Source organism: Strongylocentrotus purpuratus, unplaced genomic scaffold (assembly GCF_000002235.5).
Source record: "Strongylocentrotus purpuratus isolate Spur 01 unplaced genomic scaffold, Spur_5.0 spur5_scaffold_9, whole genome shotgun sequence".
Classification (NCBI taxonomy): Eukaryota; Metazoa; Echinodermata; class Echinoidea; order Camarodonta; family Strongylocentrotidae; genus Strongylocentrotus; species Strongylocentrotus purpuratus.
The window spans coordinates 7,029,891-7,054,644 of NW_022145615.1; the positions used below are offsets into that span (position 1 = coordinate 7,029,891).

General features: G+C 38.1%; 2 protein-coding genes across 5 annotated transcripts in view; one reads left to right on the forward strand and one right to left on the reverse strand.

The window, feature by feature from the left end:
- LOC100890188 (stimulated by retinoic acid gene 6 protein-like) overlaps positions 1-10,813 on the reverse strand; it is a 20,529-nt gene extending 9,716 nt beyond the window's left edge. The window contains exons 1-13 of one of the 3 annotated variants that reach the window (XM_030977152.1): positions 10,505-10,813; positions 9,041-9,202; positions 8,328-8,419; positions 7,555-7,700; positions 6,849-6,969; positions 4,835-4,889; positions 4,084-4,209; positions 3,382-3,455; positions 2,577-2,694; positions 1,522-1,681; positions 1,072-1,147; positions 367-442; positions 178-226 (exon numbers count right to left, since the gene is read on the reverse strand). In XM_030977152.1, the coding sequence (XP_030833012.1) occupies positions 178-226; positions 367-442; positions 1,072-1,147; positions 1,522-1,681; positions 2,577-2,694; positions 3,382-3,455; positions 4,084-4,209; positions 4,835-4,889; positions 6,849-6,969; positions 7,555-7,700; positions 8,328-8,419; positions 9,041-9,193 (1,246 nt within the window). In that variant the 5' untranslated portion in view covers positions 9,194-9,202; positions 10,505-10,813. The remainder of the gene's footprint in view (positions 1-177; positions 227-366; positions 443-1,071; positions 1,148-1,521; positions 1,682-2,576; positions 2,695-3,381; positions 3,456-4,083; positions 4,210-4,834; positions 4,890-6,848; positions 6,970-7,554; positions 7,701-8,327; positions 8,420-9,040; positions 9,203-10,504) is intronic. The other 2 variants (XM_030977151.1, XM_030977150.1) reach the window with 2 other exon arrangements.
- Positions 10,814-13,988: 3,175 nt separating this feature from the next.
- LOC585495 (cyclic AMP-responsive element-binding protein 3-like protein 4) lies at positions 13,989-22,885 on the forward strand. 2 transcript variants are annotated; one of them, XM_785319.5, is made up of 9 exons: positions 13,989-14,124; positions 15,110-15,340; positions 15,953-16,256; positions 16,771-16,859; positions 17,360-17,449; positions 17,911-18,086; positions 18,773-18,857; positions 19,680-19,770; positions 20,599-22,885. In XM_785319.5, exons 2-9 carry the CDS (start codon positions 15,155-15,157, stop codon positions 20,940-20,942), a joined length of 1,365 nt encoding a protein of 454 aa, XP_790412.3. In that variant the 5' UTR covers positions 13,989-14,124; positions 15,110-15,154; the 3' UTR covers positions 20,943-22,885. The 2 variants fall into 2 exon arrangements, with proteins under 2 accessions (XP_790412.3, XP_030832574.1); XM_030976714.1 differs by lacking the exon at positions 13,989-14,124 and adding an exon at positions 14,236-14,529.
- The last annotated feature ends 1,869 nt before the right edge of the window (positions 22,886-24,754 follow it).

Consider the following 24,754-nt stretch of genomic DNA (forward strand, 5'->3'; position numbering starts at 1 on the left):
ATATTATATTCTCCTCCAGTCTACTGTCTTCTTTCCCTCCCCCTTTCGCCATTCAATTAGTGAGGGGGCGTGTTCTTTAGGCTACGCTACCCGTTGTCGTCGTTTTCAGTTATCAAAATTATCTGCTACACTATGACCAAAGAGATGCTGGTATCTCTGTGCTATGACAACGCTTACCTGACAGATAATAGGCGATTTGAAATCCACAATATTGCAAGCTCCCAGTCTGAAAAGAACAAGCAAATAAAATAACATTGTAAATATATTTAAATAAACATTACAAAAAAAATCATAATAAACATAGGCATATATCAAATTTGTAATTGTAATCAAACATTTAATATTTCCAAGGGAATAAGTTCTTACCATACTCTTCACAGAGTTGAGGGGCGCATCTGGTAAGAATTGCCGATCTCCCTTGTACAGCCTCAAAACGTGTTTTCTGAATGGGTGATTTGAAATTATGAAACATAAAAACCTTCAGTGATGAAAAACAGCTGGCAACCCTGATAACTAAATATAATTTTTTCTTCACTTTTTCATGTGCCTTTTTTAAAATAAAATTGATGTCGGTAGCATACTTAGGTACACATGCACATAGGCCTATACAATTTTAGAAATTGTAAAAACATTTTAGCTACAACATGGGATTTTTTTTAGCATTACATGGACATAAAATGAATGAATAGTTCATATTTTAAGGTTCAAGCACAATTAGGGGACATTGTTTGTGTACTGAATGAATCCGATTTTGTTTTTGCCACTACGTGCACATATAACATTTTATAAATTATAAAAACATTTTACCTATCACATATGATTTGTTGGCATAAAACGGACATAAAATTAACGAACAGTTCATATTTCAGTATTCATTAACATTATTTGAAGCAGTTTTGGATAATCAACTCATCAAAAAAAAAAAACTTAGACCGCGGTATTTGTGTAATCCGTATATCGCCTTATACTGTTTACTCCTATAATATCTTTTTTCGCACAATATGTTTTATAGGGCCTATACAAGTAAAACATACTCTTTAAAAAAAAAGTATAGAAAAGAAATTATTTTACCTGAAACATACGAAGATGTGCGTGATATAAGAGAGAGATATAGCGATGGACAACGCACAGGCCAGGTACCATGATACTGTGAGAAAAGAAGACGGAGACAAGTATTAGGGGTGTGATGAAGAAGAGAGAGAGAGAGAGAGAGTGAGAGAGAGAAAGGGGGTAGGGCCGGAGGGGCAGGTAGGGAGAGAAATGGGGAAGGAGGGTAGAGAAAAGAGCGTGATAGGGAATTTTTTGTAGTTATAATTTAAGAATGTTTTTTTAAGAAATTCAGCAGCTTACCCACAAGATCACAATCAAAATCATTTAAAATGTTGCAGACAATTGCAAAATTTGAAAAGAAAGGTTCAGCTCCTTCCAGTTCAATCCATTTATCGATTTGACACAAAACTGGAGAATATGTTTACGATTGAAAAGAAGACTGAGAATCATTTTTCAAAAATTAGTATTTACCATGAGCCGCCATTTCATAGCGATCTAGGGCTAGGTATGTCTGGTTGGCTGTGGCAGGTGGTATTTCCTCACTTATCACAAAGACGGTGTACCATTCTCGAAACTTCATGAAAGCCCTACTAAGAGCTTGGTCTATGCCATATGTGGTCCTGATAGCAACCTGTACATTAAAAGAAAACAAAGGTTCAAGATGAAAAGCCATTGTTGAGAACCCGAGGAAAGTGCTGTGGATTGGTTTATCATAAATAATGTATGTGTATATTTAAGTATTATTTTCAAATTCACATAAACTTTGGAAGTGTGATCTTGATTAAATTCAACATCATTGCTCGATTTCATCACAAATATTTTACCTAATGATAAACTACATAGCTCAACCCAAAAGACAAATACGAAGAAGAGAGGTAAACAATAATCACTTGAGATAAAACTAAAAGAAGAAAGGACTGAATTAAAATGTATATAAGAATATACTGAAATAAGGATTAAGTTACTGTATGGGGATTTTTTTTCTTCTTCTGTAGAAGCACGAATGCCACTTTTGTTCTACTACTACTACTACTACTACTACTACTACTACTACTCCTACTAATACTAATAATAATACAGAAAAAATGATAACAATAATAATGATAATAATAATAATAATGTCCTCCATAGCGCCTGTATTGGCCAGCCCCAAATATAATACAGAATTAGTTAAACATTGTAGGTAAACTGCTCGCATTATTATTGAGAGTGGGTCCATGAAATACAATATTTTGTATTCTGTTTTAGAGTGTCTACTTCCTTGCAGAATATAATATTCTGCAAACAATAATTCTGCAAACAATAATAATTCTGCAAACAATAATTGTTTGATATATGAACATAAAACAATTATCACGAGGCTCAATTGTCGAGACGTTTACGGTTATCCAAAAATCAAGATAAATGGATTATTCCATCCTCGAAACAAAATTCCATCTTATAGAACTCAGCATAACAATACCAAATGCAAACTTGAGCTTTCAATGTCTAGTACTATAATAATGATGACTGTGATAATTATTTACCTGATATTCACAAAGTACAGCAACAACAAAGGTGCAGATAATTCTTGTTGGGTAGATGAAGTTCTGCGTTGGTTCATACCAGTGATACGCTATCTGCTCCCACTTCTTCGTGTAGATTCTGGAAAAGTCGATATTAGTTGAATTAATAAGTAATTTTAGTAATTATAGTGAATATTTTTTGTTGATTAATTTTAATGAATATTGTAATTTAGCTACGGTGGACTTGAAGCCTCGCCCTTAGTCTTCAAGTTTACTACTAAAGCCCCTTTGTTTTTATAGTATTACACATTTATGATTTATCTTGGAAGCTTAAAGACAAAACCTGTGCCATATCTTTTTGATATCAAGTTGTTTGTATATGTTCCAACTGTGTTTATTTTGATCAATATTAAAATGTTTTAAAAAAGATGGAATTATCTGAAATAAATTGAAATAAGATATTTTTTTCACTTTCGTTCTATTCAATTAGTCTTCATGACGGTTTAAAGTCCTGGTCATAATTTGTACGATTTTATTTTTCTACCTTTTCTTTCTATAATGTCATTTTACAGAAATAATTCCGTATTTTTCAGCTCACGAGGAAATTCTCCATGAAAAACACACGACTTCCTTCACTCCGGTCCGTGTCTACTTAGACATAATTCGAACCTAGATTTCTTGTTGTCGCGGGCAGCGTTGCCTTTGAGTTCCAAGATTTCGGCAGTGAGGTATACTAAGATGGCAGCCATATTTTATTGATACTAAACAATGTTTTGTTAATACCAAACAAGGTTTTATATGAACACCAAACAAAATGTTAAGATACTTTGGAGGAAGCGGTGGTCGTAGAAGAGCCTGCACGTGCTGCGCGTGGTAAGACTGCATCAATTTCTCTTCACTCTAAAAACAAAGACAAAAATGTGACAAAGGTCCTTGTTATAATTATTCTTCAATTCCATGCAGTATATTCATCTAAAATTTTACACGATCATAGTTTTTACAGAATAGTTTTTACAAGAAGATGCGCATTCGGTAGTATGCAGATGAAGGTTCGAAGGTTGCCAGAGGGGTGGCGTAACGCCCCCCCCCCAACAAAAAAATCCACTCCCTTGCAGAAACATATGGAAAGGATAATGGGGGTCGGAATCTTTTGTTATGCATGTATAGAAATACACAAATTTATTATAAAAACTGGATCAATAATTTATTGTCATGATTATATGGTTTTAATCTTTATGTTTGCTTTTCTGCTTGTGTTTGTATTTGTAACAGTTTTTTTTAAACACTTTTATTATTATTATGGAAAATATTTATACAAAAGGGGGGACGGAGGGGGTTGCGCATACCACTTTGCTTCTACACCCCCCCCCCCCCCTCCTACCGCCCTACCTCCCATGCCTGCAGTGTTAATGTTCTGGTGAAATGAATACTTAATAATTTTCTAAAAACCTATCACCTAATCCATCCATTGATGAATCAATCAATCAATCAATAATTGTGGATCAATGTGGATTAATAGAGGACTTACCGATATCTTTGTGTTCTGTATCTTCCTCATTATGGAATAGATGAGGAAGTAAAGAAACCTGATCATGAGGAGGAACGTGAAGACGAGCACGGGAAGCTGGATGACGACGCTCTCGTATGGAAAACCCTGCATGGATCGAGAAAGAAGAATTGATACACTACCTTTTCCTCTCTGCCTCGCCTCTCTCTCTCTCTCTCTCTCTCTCTCTCTCTCTCTCCCTTATTTCCGTATCGTTAGTCTCCTTTCCTTTCTCCCTTTTTCTTCATCTTCTTTCTTTCCTTCAAACTCCTCTATACTTCAATTTTGTTTTCTTCTTTTACTCCTTCTTAATTCCTGCTCCTCCACCTCCTGCTCCTCCTGCTCCTCCTGCTCCTCCTCTTAATATTTATACTTTTTTCCTTCTTCCCCTTCTTCTTTTTCTTCTTTTCTTCTTTTCTTCTCCTTCTTCTTCTTCTTCTTCTTCTTCTTCTTCTTCTTATTCTCCTCCCCCTTCTTCTTCTTCTTCTTCTTCTTTATTCTTCTTCTTCCTCTTCTTCTTCTTCTTCTTCTTCTTCTTCTTCTTCTTCTTCTCATTCTCCTTTAGGACCCGAACGCTTCCTGTTGCCTTTCTTGCCCATCTTCTTCACCCCCTCCTCCTCCTCCTCCCTTTCCTCCCCCTCCTCCACTACTTCTTTGTATTCTTCTGTTCTTGGTCTATCCAATTAAACTGACATAAAACTTTACAAAATATTATACAAAAAATATATTATACCTCTCCTCCGTCAATATTTGGACAGGTGATGATGTGTGCTAACTGCACAGAGAACCTTGGTAATACAAAACAAAGCATAAAGTCAAATAATTATTAGCCACTCATTCTTTTACACTTATTCAATCTTTCAGAATCGTTTTTGGTTTTCATTCAGTAAGTTGAAAAAACCTTGAAAAATGCATAAAGAACATTTGACTTAAATCAAATCAAATCAAAAGAAAAAAATGTCAGTTTGGTACAGTATCAAGAAAGTAATAAGTTTCATCTAACTATAAACCGATTGCAAAATTCATTCAAAGTTTACTCTTTAAAAAACAAGTTACATTTTTCGAAGCAACAAGTGAAATCCATTAAAAATAATGTTATTCTGAGAACTTAGTATAAATCCGAATGCAGAGGTACAGAGGTATACTGAGGGGCTTCACTAAATTTGCATTTCATTAGTTTTTCATTTGTTATTGTTTGTTAAGAGGTTTGTTGCTTTTCTATGTAGTCTTTCTTTTCTTTCGTTTAGCATAAGTCAGGCGCGGATCCAGGGGGCCGGGCGGGCCTTGCCCCCCCCCCCCCCCGCTAAAAAAAGAGAGGGAGAGAGAGAAGGAAAAGAAGGGAAGGAGGAGAAAAAGGGAAAGAAGAAGACGAAGAAGAAAAGAAAGGGGGACAAGAAGGAGATCGGGGGGCCGAAAGGGCCTTGCCTCCCAGCTGTTACCTCCCCCCCCCCCCCCCCCATTAAAAAATAAGAGAGAAGGAAGCTAGGTAAGGGACAGAAAAAGGAAAAGAGGAGATAAAGGGAAGGACAAAAGAGGAAGAAGAAAAGAAAAGAAATTTTCCGGCCAACAAGTTGTAGTTCGGGAATGGGGGGGGGGGGGGCAAAAGGCCCTTGTAGGGGAGATCAGTTACGATTTTTTTTCCGCCAACAAGGTGTAGTTCGAGGGGGGAGGGCCACTGGCGTACTGATGGGGGGGGGGGTGACAGATGCCCCCCAAATATAATTCAAACGTGGTTTATTTCTAATTCGATACTGGTGATTTACAAAAGAAGGAAGAATAGTGACCTACCTTTGTCACAAAATAATAAGGTATCAAAATTTGCTCATCTGACCGTGATTAAATGTCTAAAAACCCCTGAGATTCCTGTGGCTCTGCCCCCTGGACCCAACCTAGGGCCCTAAGTCGGACCCCTGGATGCTAATCTGACGGTAATTTAATGCTTAAAACTCCTGAGCTTCTGGGGTCTCAGCCCCCTGGACCTCACGCCAATTAGTGTCCTGCCAGTGTCACAAATAAGGTATCAAAATATGTTCATCTGACCGTAATTAAATGCCTAAAAGCCCTGAGCTTCCGGGGCTCCGCCCCCTCGACCCCACCAGGGGCCCCAAGGCGGCCCCTGCATGCTTATCTGACCGTTATAAAATGCCTAAAACCCCTGAGCTTCTGGGGGCTCCGCCCCGTGGACCCCACGCCAATTAGTGACCTGCCAGTGTCACAAATAAGGTATCATTATGCTCATGTGACCGTAATTAAATGCCTAAACCCCTGAGCTTCTGGGGGCTCCACCTCTTGACCCCCACAGGGGCTTCGCCCTTAGACCCCACGCCAATTTACGCAACGCTCTACTGCTCGTAAATACCTACCCCCCCCCCAACTTAGAGAAACGTTCAGCGGGGCCTGCATGCTCAAGAGTGAGGTGGTGCGGATTTTCTTTTGGTCTACCCCCCCCCCCCCGTCCCCAAACATTTTTGCTCATTTCGCCACTGCCGGTGTCACCATTACGTACCCATATTTTGCTCGCATAATTTCAAATTTTGCCCCCCCCCCCTAAGAAATCCTGGATCCGCGCCTGGCATTAGTACCGCATTTGTCGACAAGCCATTTCCCAACGTGACAATAGTTCTAAGATGTTTAAATTTGGCACAATTGAGGTGATGAGTACAACATCCTCCATACATCCCCTCCCACCGACACGCCCATGAGAAACCTCGTCTATAATCATCACCGACTTCGTGATCATCGCATACCATATGGCTACGTAGATGAACCCGAGGAGAGAGCCGACTAAGGCTGATGGCGAGGAGATACAGGCAAAGAATGGAAAGAGAATGGTCCCGAGCTCAATGGTCGCCACAAGACCCAGGAAAACTAAAAGATATAAAGGGCATATTATCTGTTGAGTGAGAGTCAGAAGTGTGTTATTCATACCATTTGCATGACTGACTTTTTTTTAAAGACGAAATATATGAGAGAGAGGATTTGAAACTCAAAGTCGTTAAAACAGGTCCTATTCTCCCCCCCCCCCCCCACATTTTTTTTTTTGGGGGGAGGGGTCCTTTCAACTTTCTTTAATTTCTGAAGATATATATTGATTAATATAAGGAAGAGGAGAAGACCAATCATACTGCAGCTGTTTACCTCTCACGTATCATACTTGATCAAATAAAAAAAGCGAAACTAAATGAGAAAAAAAGAGGTGAACAATAAATTAATGACAAGCTGTGATTAAGTTGGTTTCCTTCTCTACTATCAGACGCGATATAAGTAGGCCTATATACATTCTTCTAGCTGTGTAGGCCATTTGATATTTTTTCATTTCAAAATACTGTTTTCGAGTAATCAATGAATATACTATATTAATCTAACACTATGGCTACTCATAAAACCCTGATATTACAATGATTATCTTCTAAAATAGGGAATCTTGGAAAAATATAGAACATGACATCTTACTTTTGAGCCATGGTTCGACGGTGTCTGTGTTGAGATAGAGACTGGTGTAGTCCCCTGAGAATAGATCGAAGATGATGGAGGCTGTGGCGCCGAAAGCCAAGGCATGCGACCACCGATGCTCGTGGTCATCGAGCAGGTTGATGGGACTGGAGAGAAATAAGTTTGTAATTATTAAAGATCATCATTTTCTTTATTCAATCCCTAACATTATCGACTTAACCGTGCATTCCTAAGTATTCCTAAACTATTTTCAATGATACTGCGTAAGAAAAATGCAAACAATGTTGGGTGAAATTGCCCATGTCTATGGGTATAATAAAATATTGTTTTTCCGACCAACTTTAGGGCAATTTTATCCTAAGCTTGGATGGAGTTTTTAAATTGAGCAAAGAACAAATCAACCTAGGTTTAATGATGTTCGGTGAAGTGTTTTATGGCTCAGTAGTAAAGTAGCGTGATCTTGAGGGGTTCCAGCTTCGAAGCCAAGTCATTGCGCCAGTGCCCTTTGGGAAAGGGGTCACGTGCCGTGGGTTTTCATGTCCACTGGTTGCTTCTCTAATATACTTTCTTTCTTAGCAGTCGGGTGAATTCATTAATATCAAAACCAAAAGCAACAACACCATCAAAAGAAACGTCAACAGAAATATCAACGCCAACATCAGCAGCAACATCTACAGCAACATCACGTCAAAACCAACATCAAAACCAATAGCAACATCAAAAGCAACATCTTCATCTAAGTGGGAACATTTCTCCACTGGTTATTTACTTACAAGACAACGGCAAGATGTTTGATGCCAAAGAGTGATCTCAGGCGATAGTTGTACATCTTCCCAAAGAAGCTTAGAATCAGGAGAATTATCAGCTGGCATAGGATAAGACAGATAATCGGGGTTAGAGCTGAAAATTCAGTGGACCAGAGGTTTAATCAAGAGCTTAAATCACTCCTTGTCATTCTTTCTTTGAACAAAAGCATACTTAAATATTCGCGTAGAAAAACTAAAAAATAGTGAAATTAATGTACAGGAGCGACAAAATATTTGTTTTACTTGAAAGAGGGCCGAGTTACATTCTCTGAAAGGAACGACAATAACACTTAAAATGATTTATAGATGGAATCAGGGTTTTCAGAACGGGGGGGGGGGGGGTGAGAGGGGTAAGATAAGGGCATCGATTATTATTATTATTATTTTATTTTTTATTTTTTATTTTTTTTGGGGGGGGGACATTTTCTCTCTCTTTAAATGTGTTTTTACACACATTAAACAAAACAGATTCAAGCAGGAGACAGAAGTTTTGCATTCAAGAAAAATATTGTTATTAACAATTTGGTGGAAATTTGGTGGAAAAGCATTCCTCTATAATTAAAAAGAGAGGCGACTGCGGTGGAAACTCTTTGATAAAGGTAGCGGGGGGCAAATAAGGGTAAATGATCCATTATTACTTGGAGTCACCGCTGAGCTTTATCATTCTCTTGCTTTCTTACCGAGGGTGGTAAACAACAATGAATGAAGAGTGTCCAGTCGGGGCCACGGGTGCAGTTTGTAGAGGCGGTCAGTTGTACATTTGGGGGCGATGGGGTACTGTTGTCCCCATTGTGAAGTCCGCTGAAGATGCCCATTACTCTACCAACATCCATGGTAATTATCTGCAAAGAGAGAGAGAAAGAGAGAGAGAGAGGGGGGAGAGAGAGAGAGGGAGAGAGAGAGAGGGAGAGAGAGAGAGGGAGAGAGAGAGTGAGAGAGAGAGAGAGAGAGAGATAGGGGAGGGAGAGAGAGAGAGAGAGAGAGAGAGAGAGAGAGGGGTAGAGAGAGGAGCCAGGGGGCAAGAAAGGGTTACAAAAAATGAATACGATCGAACAAACTCCAATAAATCATTAATAGGTAGTCTAGAGTCAATGTTAAAAAAAAAGATATTGAAAACTAGAAATCAAACAAAGCGATCATGTTAATGACCTCGCTTGGCGGTGGTGGTGGTGGGGGGGGGGGGGGTGGGGCCTAGGTAAGCACCTCTCCCTTCAAATAGCCTATCCCAAAAGAGAGAAGAGAATAGAAAAAATATAAGAGAAAATGAAAGCGGAAAGTGGAAAGGGAAGAGAAGTGAAGATAAAGAAAATATACTCTTTCCCTCCAATGTTTCTTTTTGTCGGTACAAATCAAGAGTCTTTCATTATTTTAAGGCTAGTGGGATTACTTTCATGATGTACCGTACTTTAATTGTATTTCGATTTTCTTCTTCTCAGAATATATCGTACTGATGACATTGTACTGATAAAACATTCGTCATAAAGTTCAAGGCTCTTTAATCTTTGAAAGTAAATATTAGCCATGTATGTCTATAGGCATATGCATATACACTGAGACGTAAGCTACATAAGAAAAAGGCCCTGTAGCAGAGAGGGGCAACAATTAAAAAAGAAAGAAGAAAAGTGATCATTACATTTCAGGTTCAATGGGTGTCATAAACCCAATACAGGGACATTTTCTGTGGACTTAATGTAACCATGCTCAATGTGTATTAAATGGGGGGGGGGGGCATGGGCCGACTGCACCCCCCCCCCCACAAAGAAAATACAAAATATTATAGTATATGCAGATAATGCAGTACGTACGTAAGATAAATAGCAATTTAAAAACAACTAAAAAAACATGCATGATTGCTTAAACTTCTACAAGTATATCCAATCTTTGACACTCCATCCATCATTTCAGCAAACTGAATTATAAATCAACTTACCGTTCATAAATCATGCATGTAGACAATTATAATACCTACACACCAGCTCCATCAATACGGCTATGCATTCGACCGACACTCAGGCTCTAGCATGCATCATTCCAATAACACATCGAGGTATATATTCGTATGAGTCAAAATCACGAGACACAAGTCACCATCGAGTCTTCATGCATCTACAATACAACAATCACAAGAACACCATATACCTTACCTTCGTCACAGAACAAAAACTGAAGAACTGTTTGAAGAGTCCACTATAATAATGTTTAATCAAAAATCAGATGACAAATACAAGCGAAACCAGGCTTCTGTGCGTCCTAATGACTAGTCCTATACACGACATCCGCAAACATTATGTGCATAAATCATTCATGGAAAGTACCTCACACAGTCATGTCATGTTCAAAGTTTGGTCTCTCAAGATTATATTTGAAATACACAGTAACCTTTGGCATTGTGTAGGGAAAAAAATGGGTAATTTCAGAATGTTAATGTCGCCTCGTGGTGGTTCTTCCTTGTATATAGTTAATGAGCAACTGGATTAAAGGTTATTATGGAGATAGATAAGAAGATTGTGTATATTACGTTTGGTTTGGTATTTACTCATCGTATCGGTAAAATGGCGCAACTGGCGTAGCTGGGGTGAGTCATGTGTGACAACTCCCACCCCCTCCATCCCCCAGAAAAAAGCACACACACTTATTGCTTTCTTGGGCAGTTACTTGGGGGCTGGGGGGGGGGGGATATCGTCCATGGTTATCAACTTAATTTATGTCCTTTCATTCTTTTTTTTTAAATGACACAAACTTGAAATGTAAAACGCCAGGGCTTGAAAAATAGGCTTGACTACTTCAAGAGAACAGGAACCAAAAGTATTACACAACTTCCTTCTTTTTTTTTTTAGATTTTGCTTTGCCTTTCTTGTTTTTTTTAAATGACACAAACTTGAAATGTAAAACGCCAGGGCTTGAAAAATAGGCTTGACTACTTCAAGAGAACAGGAACCAAAAGTATTACATGATTAATTATCTTGTTCACATAATTATCAGGGTAATCTATTTCCCTCTATCTCTATCAGGCGCGTAGCCAGGTAGCCAAAGTAGCCACAAAAAAAACCGCCGGCCCCCCAAAAAAGAGAGAGAAAGAGAAGAAAAAAAGTAAGAGGACGTAGGAAGAAAAAGGGAAAAGAGACGAAAACGGTACAACGAATCGTCTTCCTTCTCTAATAATTTAATGAAACGTCAAAACTTTCGCGCTTCGCGCGTGAGGGGGACTGAATACAGATAAGGAATAAGGGTCGAGGAAGGTACAACGAATCGTCTTCTTTTTCTAATAATACGTCAAAGCTTCCGCGCTATGCGCAGGAGGGGCGGACTGAATTCAGACAAGGATTATGAGTCGAGAAAGGCACAACAAATCGTCTTCTTTCAAAACTCCCCCCTCCCTGCACCCCCCCCCCCCCCCCCCCCTCGGGGGGTGGGTGCAGGACTTACGCGCTCTTTAAGGGATTCGCACGAAAAACGAAATCCTGGCTACACGCTTGATCTCTATCTCTACCTCTTTCCCTCTTCCTCTCTCTCTCTGTCTCTCTCTCTCTGTCTCTCTCTCTCTCCCTCTCTCTCCCTCTATCTCTCCCCCTCTCTCTTGTCTCCCTATATTCTTCCGTCCTTCCTTCTTTTCTTTTCTTTTCATTCTTTTGTTCCTCTTCTTTCTGTCTATCTCCCTCTGTTCTCTCCTTCCAATTATTTATCCTATCGTGTTCGTCTCCTTTTCTTCTCACTAAACAAGTCTTTTCCAGGAAAATCAATGTTTTGCTATATAGTGCATTATTGCCCCCCCCCCCTCACGGAAGCCTTATGGAAAATGGAACCCTATATTATTACCCCTACATAAAATGTATTACATGTGAACATGACTTTATTAATGCAGAAGAACTTCCGATCCCTTCCACTCCAATGGCCCTGGTTTTGAACTTTGCTCCCTGTAAGCTTTTAGGTATGTCAAAAAGTTCGGTGTGTTTACTCCTGCAAGGAGTAAGTCCAAACAGTGGATAATCATGAAGATATTCTAATAACCAACTCTTTAATCTTTCTCTTTCGTTTAGGGGTTTAAAGATGAAGTTGATTTCTGGTCATGCGATTGTACTGTGAAAGAAACGGTGTGGAATCGATCAGAAAAAGTCGATCATGTAGCATTATTATAAGAGAGAGAGATCTTTGCATTTTTCAAGAGGTAAAGGTATTGTCTGCAAGGTTCTGGAGTCATCGGGCCTCATTTTTTAGGATTTTACTTGTCACATTTAGAATATGGAGGCATTTGAAGTGCCATGCTTTTCAGGGAATATTTTTTCTCTGATTTTCGTCCTCACTTGCACAATAACAATGATAACGCTCACAAGTTATTTTTCACCTCTCCCCAGCACTCAACCCTTTCTTTAAACTCAGCTTTTGCTAGCTATTATACATCACACCCCATTGTTATCTCAGTGTACAAAAATGAGGGCGCTGTTAAACTCTGTGCAGGATGAGAGTTCATCACTCCGTACCCATATCGCCCTATAATGTGAAAAATGCCCCTATAATGGCTAATCAGTTCTCCTCGGATCAGTTGATTTTCCTGTTACATAATGTATTGACCCTTTGCTGGAAATGCTCAGAAATTGTCCCTGCTCAGATATTTGCTTATTTTTGTATTTTGAAACATGTTTTATGGCTTAGTAGTAGAGTAGGGGAAACATGTGCGGTTCAAATAGTAAATAGAATGGGGAGGGGGGGGGGGGGGGTGAAATAACAACCACCACCACCACCACAACAACAACTATAACAACAATACAAAAAACAGCAGTAGTTAAAAATATACACATATCCGCCCCTATCATTATCATTATCATTATTATCAAATATCTTTTGGATTGGATTGGATTATTATAACACAGCGATTCCAAAAATATCTAGGCCTGCTACTAGTCTGATGATAAAAGAATGTAAAATCAAAACATAAATCGACAATCCTCTCGTGCACGTTTTTTTTTTCATGCAAAAAATGTCAATAGCTTATTGGCATCTTAATGATCAATGTTTCAAGATATAGCAGGAGGTCACATTCCTTTGGAAGAAAATATAAATAAAAGGCTGCGGAAATATACAAAGAAGATTTCATAGTGACAGTGCATGGTCACTCCCACTAAACTACTGTCTTAACCCACCGAGACAAAAAGCCTTATCCATTCCTCCGCTAAATCTATTATGACGTGTAGAACTACTATTGGATGAGTATGACCTAAGGAATTTACGAGGTAAACCCCCGCGATTTGGGTTTGTTTTGGTGCGCAACCGATCTGGTGTCATATCTCGGTACTACACTGCAGGAGCTGATGATTACATAGTTTAGCAATAAGGGAGCTCAGTCTTTTTGTCTCGTGAATTTTCATAGTCTGATAAAGAGACATTTTAAAATTTTGGTTTGTAAAAGCCAATCATGTTTTATTATGACGTGGATTAATACAAATCAAAAATGTTATTAGAATAATTTTTAACGCAATAATATACTTCACATATTCAAAATTGTATACAATCTTTTTATTCTTATCTAAATTTATATGGTAATTGATTTAAAAAGTTTTGTATGAACGACTACGTTCACGACGTCAACTCTGCCACGTTGGAACCTGACGCAATAATCTATTTTTAGAACTCACAATCTACATACGGTTAACACTAGAGCTCATTCAGCATCTTGACACAGTCGTTTGAGGTTGAATTTTGCATTTGCTGCTCGAATTCTGTTAAAGAAACGTGGGACTACTATTTCATTGATTGGCTTAGATTGCTGGTATGTTGTTACAACACTCGATACGCTTCTGTAGTAGATAATTACGCAAGAATTATGGCATGCGATTAGCAATGCATTGAAATACAATGCCAATGCCAATGGCAATGGCCAATGCATTTGCATTTTGCAGTGCTTGTTGACATTCATTTCATTTCATTTGTTGATGTCGATTTTACAAACCCAGTTGCATGCAATATCTTGCTGATTCTGGGCATAAAATTTCAATGGCATCTATTGCTGCACTTTGTCATCGGTTTGCATTGAATAATTTTAGCGTAAATACGTTGAATACGGTTCACAATTTTGTTACATGTTGATGTTTGACTTTGATTTGAGTTTGAGTTTGCAATGAATGACCAACTCATGAACATGACTTTGACTCTTTCGAGTTTAACATTAATTAAGGTGAGTGATTATTTTGAAAGATAGTGATGATGATTGATGCATATTGTCATGATTGTTGATGATGATGATGTTTCGTTGTAAAAGAATAGCGATCGAGTCAGCGAGGATTTGGACATGATTGACCTCGCTCAAGCTTGATCTTGAGATCTAGGCTACTAGCGTAATTAAGTAGAATCTTAAGATTTGTTTTCAGTGGTTTTACTTTTAGATTATTATTTTTTTTTTATAAATTTATTTATTATGATAAGTCTTTGTTGTGACAAATGTTTTCCAGAATGTACAGTGCAGTATATTACTCGATGTGACAATTATTAAACAACACTCTGCTCATGATCATGTGGAGCGGGTTGTCCTTGCTTCGAATGAACTTGTGATTGGTATGTTCATACTGCAACATGATATATCTTTTAAACCATGTAAACTGTGAAACTTCAAATTCTTTTCAGATTGAGATCCAACTTAACTTAGAATTAAGTTAATCCTACTCAAATAAAAAATTGAAATTCGCATTTCTACCTAGTTTTGAAATAGGCCTACATGAAATTACTTTATTCATGTAATTCCTTTGCATTCTCCTCAGTATTCAGCATATCTCCGATAAGAAACCATAGCAAGCAGATTAGCCATGTCTACTGGTATAGAACAACTGGGACAGATGTCTCAAAGACAGGATAGACTGTCTACCTCGGAGGACTTGGACCTCTTGTTCGATGGCAGAGATCCGATTCTCTCGGACGAAATGATCTTCAGTCTGGATATCATCCAAGACAGTCAAGATGGCGGCCTTTCCTTCGCTAACTCATTTGATCTGGTAAGCATCAATTTGGAAATGGTTGGACCACAGTTTTCAATAAGGAAATCTATTTTCACCAAAAGATGTTTCATGTTAGGAGGCTGCCATTTCCAACCTTCTTTGTTTAAAAAGCCTTGATCTTGACAATTTACAATCTTGTATATAAACACTCTATCTTGAAATACAGATTCAATTCTAACAAGTTGCATATAAAACATGGTGAGAATAAAGTTCAACAATTATACATGTATATGTACAGTGAATATATTTTTCCCACCATGGTAGGTGTAGGCCTACATGTAAACAGATGATTTAGTTTGTTGAAATATACATGTAGTTACCCCTTCAAGAGTATTTATTGTATGTGATGAAGTATTCGTCTTAATCTCAATTTCTTTGTTCAACTCAAATTTAAAATAGCTGGATAGTGGAGATATACATACATGTAGATTAAACTTGCTTCTGGTAAATGAAGCCAGTAAATATTGGCAAACATTTTCAAAGGGTCTGAATTTATATACATGTATATGTACCAGAAACCTTTATATTTTCAGGAGTTAATGGCTCTCTAGGCCCATAGTCTTTTTGCTCTCTCTCACAACAAGTCGCATCTTTTTCTTATCCTTCTAGGACGATACTGACATTCTAGAGAGTCTGATGAAGCCAGACGACACAACAGAAACCAACATCGACTGCGTCCCCTCCCCGGACTTCCACCTCAGATCACCCCTAAACAGCGACAGTGGAATATCCGATGACCAGAGGTCACCTGCCAGCAGCCACGAGGGTGAGGGTCACGTGACTGACCTGACGCTAGATATGATGGACATGTCCACTTTCTTGGTGGGTTCCGATGCCATGTTGACCATCGACACAGGGTCCACAACAGTAGACAGCTCTGGTATGGATAGTCCTGACAGTTTCACAGATGCAGGTAAGAAAAGAAGGTTGCATACATTACAAAATTTAAATAACTAGTCTCTTTTGCCTGAATTTTAACTAAAGAATTCCGTAGGAACCCCTCACTTACTACACTTTTATTTTTATTGCAAAGGCCTACATGTAGTTGTATGATAGAAACATGAATTCCTTATTAAGCTAAACTAATTGAAGTAAAACTATGAGCATTTCCTATCAAAATACAACATGCAATCAGCACATGAAATTTGAAGATTGCAAAGGAATTATTGCAAATGTTGTAATATTACATTATATTGAAGGAAAAGTAAGACATGTACTTGAATTTAATTTGAGACATGGTAGTCCAGGAATTTTATTTGAGGTAAATTTTGCATCCAGATTTAGTACAACTTCAGTAAATTGAATATTACACCAGTGCAGTAAGTCTCAAATGCATATGTTATGTTAAGTCATTTTCTGATGCATTTACACAATGTCTTCTGCAACTAGATGATTATAAAATTGTGTTTCCTCTCTTCCGTCATCAGCTTTCACACACACTATCTCTTCATCACCTACTGGTTCAAGCAAGAACATCTTACCGATGACCCAGAAGGATGTTTCTATCTCAGAAAAGGTAAGAAATGAGACAAAATCCTCTTTGAAAATTTTCTCACCTTTTCTTCTGGAAAACAAATTATTGAACATGCATGTATTGTTTTGTAGTTATCAACTTCATATATAGAGAATATTAGAGAAAGCTTTTTAAAAATCAGTTATTATACCGGGAGGAGAGACCTAAGGGTTACAGTGATACAGTTTGCTTTTCGCCTCCCAAGCACAGGTGACTCCAAATACTTGATAATAATAATAAAATACATGGACATGCCAGTGACAAAAAATTTGTTCTCTGGAGCTCTTTTAGGATTTGGTGTTGTGTAAGTGCGGTATTCTCACTGTAACTTTGAAAATTAATATGTCATTTGCTAAAAGGCCATTAAGAATTTATGGAGGTGTCTTTTTACCGCTAGGTAAAGCAAACAACAATGAGCATGAAAATGGTACCATACATACATCTAGCATTCCTATTTCATTTTTTGTCATGCCATTAAAACTTCTTATTTTCATCTTTTGCAGCTCCATCCCATGCTTGTATTGAATGAGGAGGAGAAGAGATTACTGAAAGAAATGAGCGTCACTCTCCCGACAGATGTTCCTCTCACAAGGGTAAATATTTTGACCTAATTATCCAATAAATTATTTGTACAGGCCGTCTCTCCTCTGTATGCTGTTCGGGATTTGTGTTTGTTCTCTGTAATTGGTTTTCACATTATACATGTACATCTGTTTGTGTTTGTAGAAGGAATTAGAATGAGGTGCAGGAGAGTATTGTTCCTCTTCCATTCCCCCTACCCCCATTTTGAACGTACTAATCCTGTAGCAACACATCTGGGACATAATTTTGTAGTCAGAATCGACCATCGGTTATCGGTTTGAGAACACGAGAGATTATCGGTTTGAGAACTCAAGAGATTATCGGTTTGAGAACACAAGAGATTATCGGTTTGAGACGCAAGAGATTATTGGTTTGAGAACACACAAGATTATCGGTTTGAGACGCAAGAGATTATTGGTTTGAGAACACAAGAGATTATCGGTTTTAATTTGATCTTTCTCACCATCATCAGGAGGAGGAGAGGAGTCTCAAGACGGTGAGGAGGAAGATCCGCAACAAGGCCTCCGCCCAGGAGAGCAGAAAGAAGAAGAAGGAGTACGTGGACGGCCTGGAGCACAGGGTGTCCACATGCACCAAGCAGAACAGAGACCTCGTCAAGAGAGTCCAGGAGTTAGAGAACAACAATCAGTAAGTCAGATCCCCGAGATTGATACCTGGCTAGTAGCCCTGGGGATCGTTTCTTGAAACCGTCATAAGTCTAACTTCTTGGACAACCCATAGAATGGTGTGTTATAAGATTAACACACGTATCAATGGGATGTCTACGAACTTAGACTTATGACGGTTTCGAGAAACAGGCCCCAGCTAGCTAACCCTTTAGCGCTGAAGGCATTCAAGGGATAAAATCCTACCAGTTACCCATTTACGACACCTGGGTGTAGAGTAGCAAATGTAGAATAATGTCATGCCAAAGACCATTAGTGCCACGGTGGGACTCAAACCACGAACCATACGATCCACTATAGACGATGATATCGCTAAATGTTGGTACATATTGACATGTACATGTACATCACCAAGCAACCTAATCACATGTCGGATCATTAATGGATACTACTAAGTCAACTGAATAATGGCTCCCTGCTGACTGTTGAGGGTCTCAGTGAGATTATTTCAGTTTCCAAGCATATATAGGCTAATTCATTATTTTCAACACATTTTAAATATTGCGTTATGATGCATGATATTTTATGAAGTGATACAAAATATGACATAACTAAACTGAAACTACACAACAGAAGTCTTCATTTAGATTTAGAAGTAATGACTAAATTTGGTATTTTTTCATATTCTTTCTTTCTCTCTGTTTGCAGAACACTTCTCGGTCAGCTTAGGAAACTCCAGAGCCTTGTTTCCAAGACCACAAGCAAAACGGCACAGGCCAGTACATGTATCATGGTAAGTTTGAGGAGTTTGCTTCCCAGATATATTTCTTTCCTATACCTAATTCAATCCTAAATATTATGTTCCTTGGTCATATTGAAAGATAAATGTGAGTCTGGCCCCGACAAAGAGTTGATATTAATCGCAACTTATTTGAGATTGATATCAATTGCAACTATGTACAGAAGAGATAGGGGCCCCCAAACTTTTGCTTGATTAGAGGACTTGCGATTGATGTGGATCAATTGCAACTCTTTGTAAGACGGACCTTGCTGGTCATGAAAGTGAATAGTGAAAGAAACTGTCAAGGAGTTATTGGCAACGATTGATTTTGTAGCACGGAAGAATAATTGTCTAGCTACAAAAAATGATACTGCGACATGCACTTCAGTCACCCAGATTGGACTGCACATGTGTGGCATCCAAATGACATCCGCAGTCTTAACCTGTTTCTAGTCAAATTAAAAATAAGCTGGCATTCCATGAGAAATCTTTTTCATGCGATGCTGATTCCACAACGAAATAAAATGGACGAGTCATCTTACCAATCATTTTGATACCAATACATTCCCAATAATTTGAAGTATGTACACTTCATGTATCTAATTTAAAGCCCCACTGCACTACTTATAGCTCCTTGCTCCCTCTATATAGCAAACAATGCCTAAGCAGTGACCATTGGTCCCCCATGGTCCCCTTTTTCTTATGTTAATTGAGAGCTGATTTGATGAGATAACCACCTGTCAGTTACTATGCGGGGAAGTCTAATCCCTCTTGGCCAAACCAATTGATATTGTAAATGATAAAATATTTCAATTCATGTTTTTTTTTCTGCAGGTTCTGTTGATGTCCTTTGCTCTCCTGGTAGCACCAAGGTACAACCCATTCAACGGAGACTCCTCTAGCCTTGGGTCATCTGCAGTCAAAGGTAAGCAAACGTTGCCAAGTTGACGGGTAATAGAGCACTTTCGCAAACATGACGGAAAGCAAAGATGACGATGACGAGAGCGAAAAAACAATCTGCGCATGCGGGAACCGGAATTTTCTCAGTCGTGTTCATTTTCACAACCCTACACGGCCATTATAGCGTTCGTTCCCTAAACACGACGGAAGAGCTGTCTCCCCGTAAATTTCTGGTCGTCGTTGCTTCTGTCGTGATTGCGAAAGCGCTCTAGTGTCCTCCTACAACTTCTCACCAATGGCAAGCTAATGTCACTGCTACAACACGGCCCCGTCACGTTCCTTATAGTACGTGTGTCATGCAGCATGTAACATCTTTTAGGAGATTCTTTTGAGTCTTGTACATGAGTATGTGTATTCATGTCAATATGCATACAGAAATGCAGCTGGAAATGTATCATATTTGTGGTATTGCAGTACCGGTAGTAGGAAAATGCATATTCTAATTTATATCTTCAGCGCTATTTCTGAAAAATTTTCAATTTTTGTTTTGAACTTTAACTTTCTTCCATGTTAAGTTAGACAATGTTTACAATGTACATCGGTGAAAGTTGATGGTATTCCATAAAAGGAGCAAGATTATGTTTTAGGTTAAATGTTCTTAAAAAATAAAACTTACTTTTACTTCTATGATCCTGATGGTAACGTTGTGATGTTTCTGTCTCCATTCTAACACTTACCACTGAGTTTAAATGGAAGGAGATACCTGCTTATTATCTGAAGATTATTACCAAGTCCCATTTATTTTGCTTTTTTCATCTGTGGAACTTATCTTTTCATTATTTTGTTCTTACAGGTTCTGCACGTACTCTCCTACACATCAAAGAACCTACTGAGTTTCCACTGGATGAGGACATCTCGCAGAGTCACTCGCCAAAGATGATCGTAAAATCACTTAACGCGGCAAACACGTCACCTGCTTTTGATGAGGAAGAGCGGATGGAAGAAGACGTAGGAATGAAGGACCCCGAGCTTTATCTGTTGCCGGTTGCTGTGGAAACTGAAGAACATGTGAATAGGTCGGATGTGCATACGGTGCAGCTGGACGGACACGTGGAGCAACACACAGAAAACCAGGCAGATCAGTACACGACGACAGTTGTGCAACGAAAAATACACCTGGTCAACGATGAGATGTAGCGCTTGAAAGCCAATAAAGACCTCAGTGACTTTCTTATATTGAAAGCTGATAGTACAAGTACTGTAAATGGAACTATGATGGAAGTCAGACACGGCATGACACAAAGGCGCAAAGTATTTGCTCCAGTCTTAATTTTTGCTAGTTTTTACTGTTTTTTGAAACCACAATGTCTTAGGATCTGTGAATGAAAGTACACCTGTATTTTTTCATGTATTCAAGATCAACCTATCCCCTTTGCTCTTCTGTGGATACCGTCAAACACTTCTTTAGCAATGATCCGTATAGAAAGTCACCTGTCTATAAAGACTGTACTTTATGTTTCTCATTGAACCTTGCGTTCAAGGAAACTTACCTGTCTATAGAGACCACTTTTAGTGGTTCCCTTTGGCGGGTCTTTCTGTACAGTTTGATTGTCATCACATCTCTACAAGTTGTTTGAAATACTGAGCCAGTGAGCCTGTGATGTTGTGCTTTTAGCTTGGTAGTTCACAAGGGAGTAACTACATTTCTCATGACACACAAATTCTCCTTTGAGTACTGGTATATGTATAAATTACAGCATGAATGCTTGAGAAGCTGTAACTTGTATGTATCAGAGCAGTTATGGACCACTTTCTATTTGGAAACTTGTTTTATTCACCTTGGGGGTTTAATTTTCTCAAAGTTTTCACAATCCCACAATTTTCAAACTCCTGTAGCGTAATTCAAAATGATGATAATTTTCGCACTTTCAGGTGTTTTCACAATACACAAATGTACCACTGATACTCTCTTTAGATTATATAGGTTCACAATAGTTCACTTTATTTAGGTTCATTTTGAAACAGTAATCTGGTCTTTAATTGATGTAGTACAGTTTCTCCTTATCTAACTTATCATCACTTCTGTTGATAAAAGTGCTCATAAATACATGTACATGTACATGAACAAATGAAGCAACCTAAACAAACTGTGTGCTTGAAATAGTTATCAAATAATGCTCATGAGTAATACAGTCATGTCATTGTTAAAATACAGAATGACATACAATTGTATTTAAAATCATAGATTCTTGTCTTGCGAGAGGACAAGAAAAAATATTAAAATGCTATGAATCTATTACAAATTCAAACTGTTAATCCCGTTCAATCATGCCATCCATTTCAGGTGCTCTTCATCTAATTATTAAAAACTAGTTTTCTTTGCAGTCATTAGGCTTCAAATGGCCTTACATTAATTTGTGTCCTTGCCAGAAACTAGGAATGGAAGTGTTAACACAACGTCCCATAGTTATATGATTCATTTTGAATGTTTTTAAAATCTTAAATGTGCAATTACTTATCATTATGCTTGGCCCTAATGATTAACTGTCCCTTAGGACTATTTGGAATAGGCCTACATGTAGATGTATGAAGAGAGATACCAATATCTACTATGGTTGTTTGTACATATTTTCTGTATATGTTGATGTAGATATATTTTGCTACCATGTTAAAACCTAAATGGCTATTTAATTGTTATGCGATGTAAAATATACATGTAAGTGTACACTTCAGAGAAAGAAAGTATTTTATAAAAAATGGGATTGGGGGGGGGGGGGGGGGGGATACATTATATCAATGAGCATGTAATTTTCTCTCACCAGTTGAAGGTTTATCAGTACTGTCTGTATCTGCACAATGCACAGAGATTTTCTCCATTTGATATTCAAACTTTTTACTGAATGTGCTCCAAAAAGATAATATCCTATCCCAGTTTATCATGGTAAAATCTACCTTTTCTCTTTTTTGTAGTAAGCAGTTGGAATCTTCAGGTACATGTTGTGATCATGTATAATGTAAGACTGCTTTCTATGTTTATATTCTCATCATGACCCTCAATTTTCAGGAAATAAATGTTATATGGCAGAATATTTGTATCAGAAAAGACAGATTTTGTAAATAAAATTGTGAGTAAAATTAGATTGCATTGCCTGAGTGGAATTTCATTTACTGCTCTACATCTTAATTTTCTAACCCTAATATGGGTGTTTGGACTTACTAATAAGAATAATAACAATAATTCCTGATGATATCCCTCACACCTCACTGACCTCAGAGTAGTTTACTAAATTGATGGCCTATTATAAGAGATGTTTTTATTTATTATGATAAGCTCTTACATCAGTATATTTGTTGGACTCATGGAAACATACTGTTGATGATTTTCAGTACTTGTTTCTATACCAATATGCAAGAGCAAACTGAAATTTGCTTTACTTCCTTGTATGTAAAACAGTACATGTGGCTAAGGGTAAATTAGATCTTGGGGACATCTGGTAGGCAGCCCAATAACAAGTGGTTACCAGTTATTACCAGTGTTCTTTGACTCCAGCACTTGTGTAACATGTTGAGAGAGGGGAGTAGAGAAAGAGATATATATATATATATATATATATACACTGAAACTCAGAGTTGCAACCATGTTCTGTTAGTCTGCCTTATGCAATATATATATATATATATATGTACATCTGAAATGGGAGAGCCTGGAGAGGAGAAGAAATGCTGCAAGCCTCCACCTCATGTACAAGATCCAAAACAACACAGTAGCCATCAATGCACATCATTACACAGCACCCATGATTGCCAGCAACACACGACAGTATCACTCAAAGAAGTTGCTGGCTATTCCATCCGGCACCCAGCTCTACCAGAACTCATTTTTCCCTCGGACAGTAACTATGTGGAATGCACTTTCAAAGATCACCCTTGACGCTACTTCACTGGAGGGCTTCAAGGGAGTGCTTCCACCAAGCATCTAGACCAAGAACTAGATAGTTTATTCCTCAGCACTACATCCTGACTTATGGATCCTGCTGAGTATCGTCGTAGAAGTAGAATTATATATATATATATATATGTATATATATATATATATATATATATATATATACATATATGAAATACGAGTGGGAGAGAGAGAGGGGAGGGGAGGGAGGAGATAGAGAGAGTGAAGAGAGAGAGATGGGGGGGGGGGGAGGGGGAGAGAGACTGATGTTATACTCCACCCCCTTTTATTTCTTGGGGGGGGGTGTAGTTGTTACATATAAAGGGAAACCAAGTTTCTATTTCGGAATAGTCATATAAATCAATAAATTGTAATTCAATTTCGAAGTTGACGATCACATGTACATGCACACGTGAAAGCGTAATGCTAAAAGAACAGGAAGTCGCCCTCTCTAGCTGTCTTGAACCCAGTCATTCTTGTGAGTACAAACCTTTACTTGCACCTTTAATTTCATCTTACGTAACAAGAAACATCTGTCACGTCTGTCTTTTGAGCTGGACGGAAGTCATTAAAACACATTTCCTCTTTGTCATCCGACATTATAGGGCCTACAATCACTTTTGTTCTCTCAACACTTGTTTTCTGTTTTCTTTAATCTTTAAGTTTCTCAATATCGACTTTATACTACCAGCTCATTTAATACTCTTTGTCCTTGCTCTCCGCTGTTTGTGTTTTCTTTATAAGTCTTCTTTTGTTGAACCAAGTTTAAGATCTACCCCCAATATTCAGAAGTAACACCCTATTGAGGTACCCTATGTGGTCTAATAATTTCCTGATCCGATATATTGATATCTTTCTTATCTGCCGCGCCACTCTTCCTCTCTCAAATCGGCTCTTTTGTCATGGTTTGATGGTGATTTGTGAATTTCTTGAACAAGAATATTCACACCTTTTCAGTATTCGCTGTAGTAAATATGTCTTTCCTGCTTGTCTTAATTAACAAATAATTTGGATTCTTGCGTCTTAAATGAACCTTCCTTCTCCTACCTACCTTTTCTTTTTC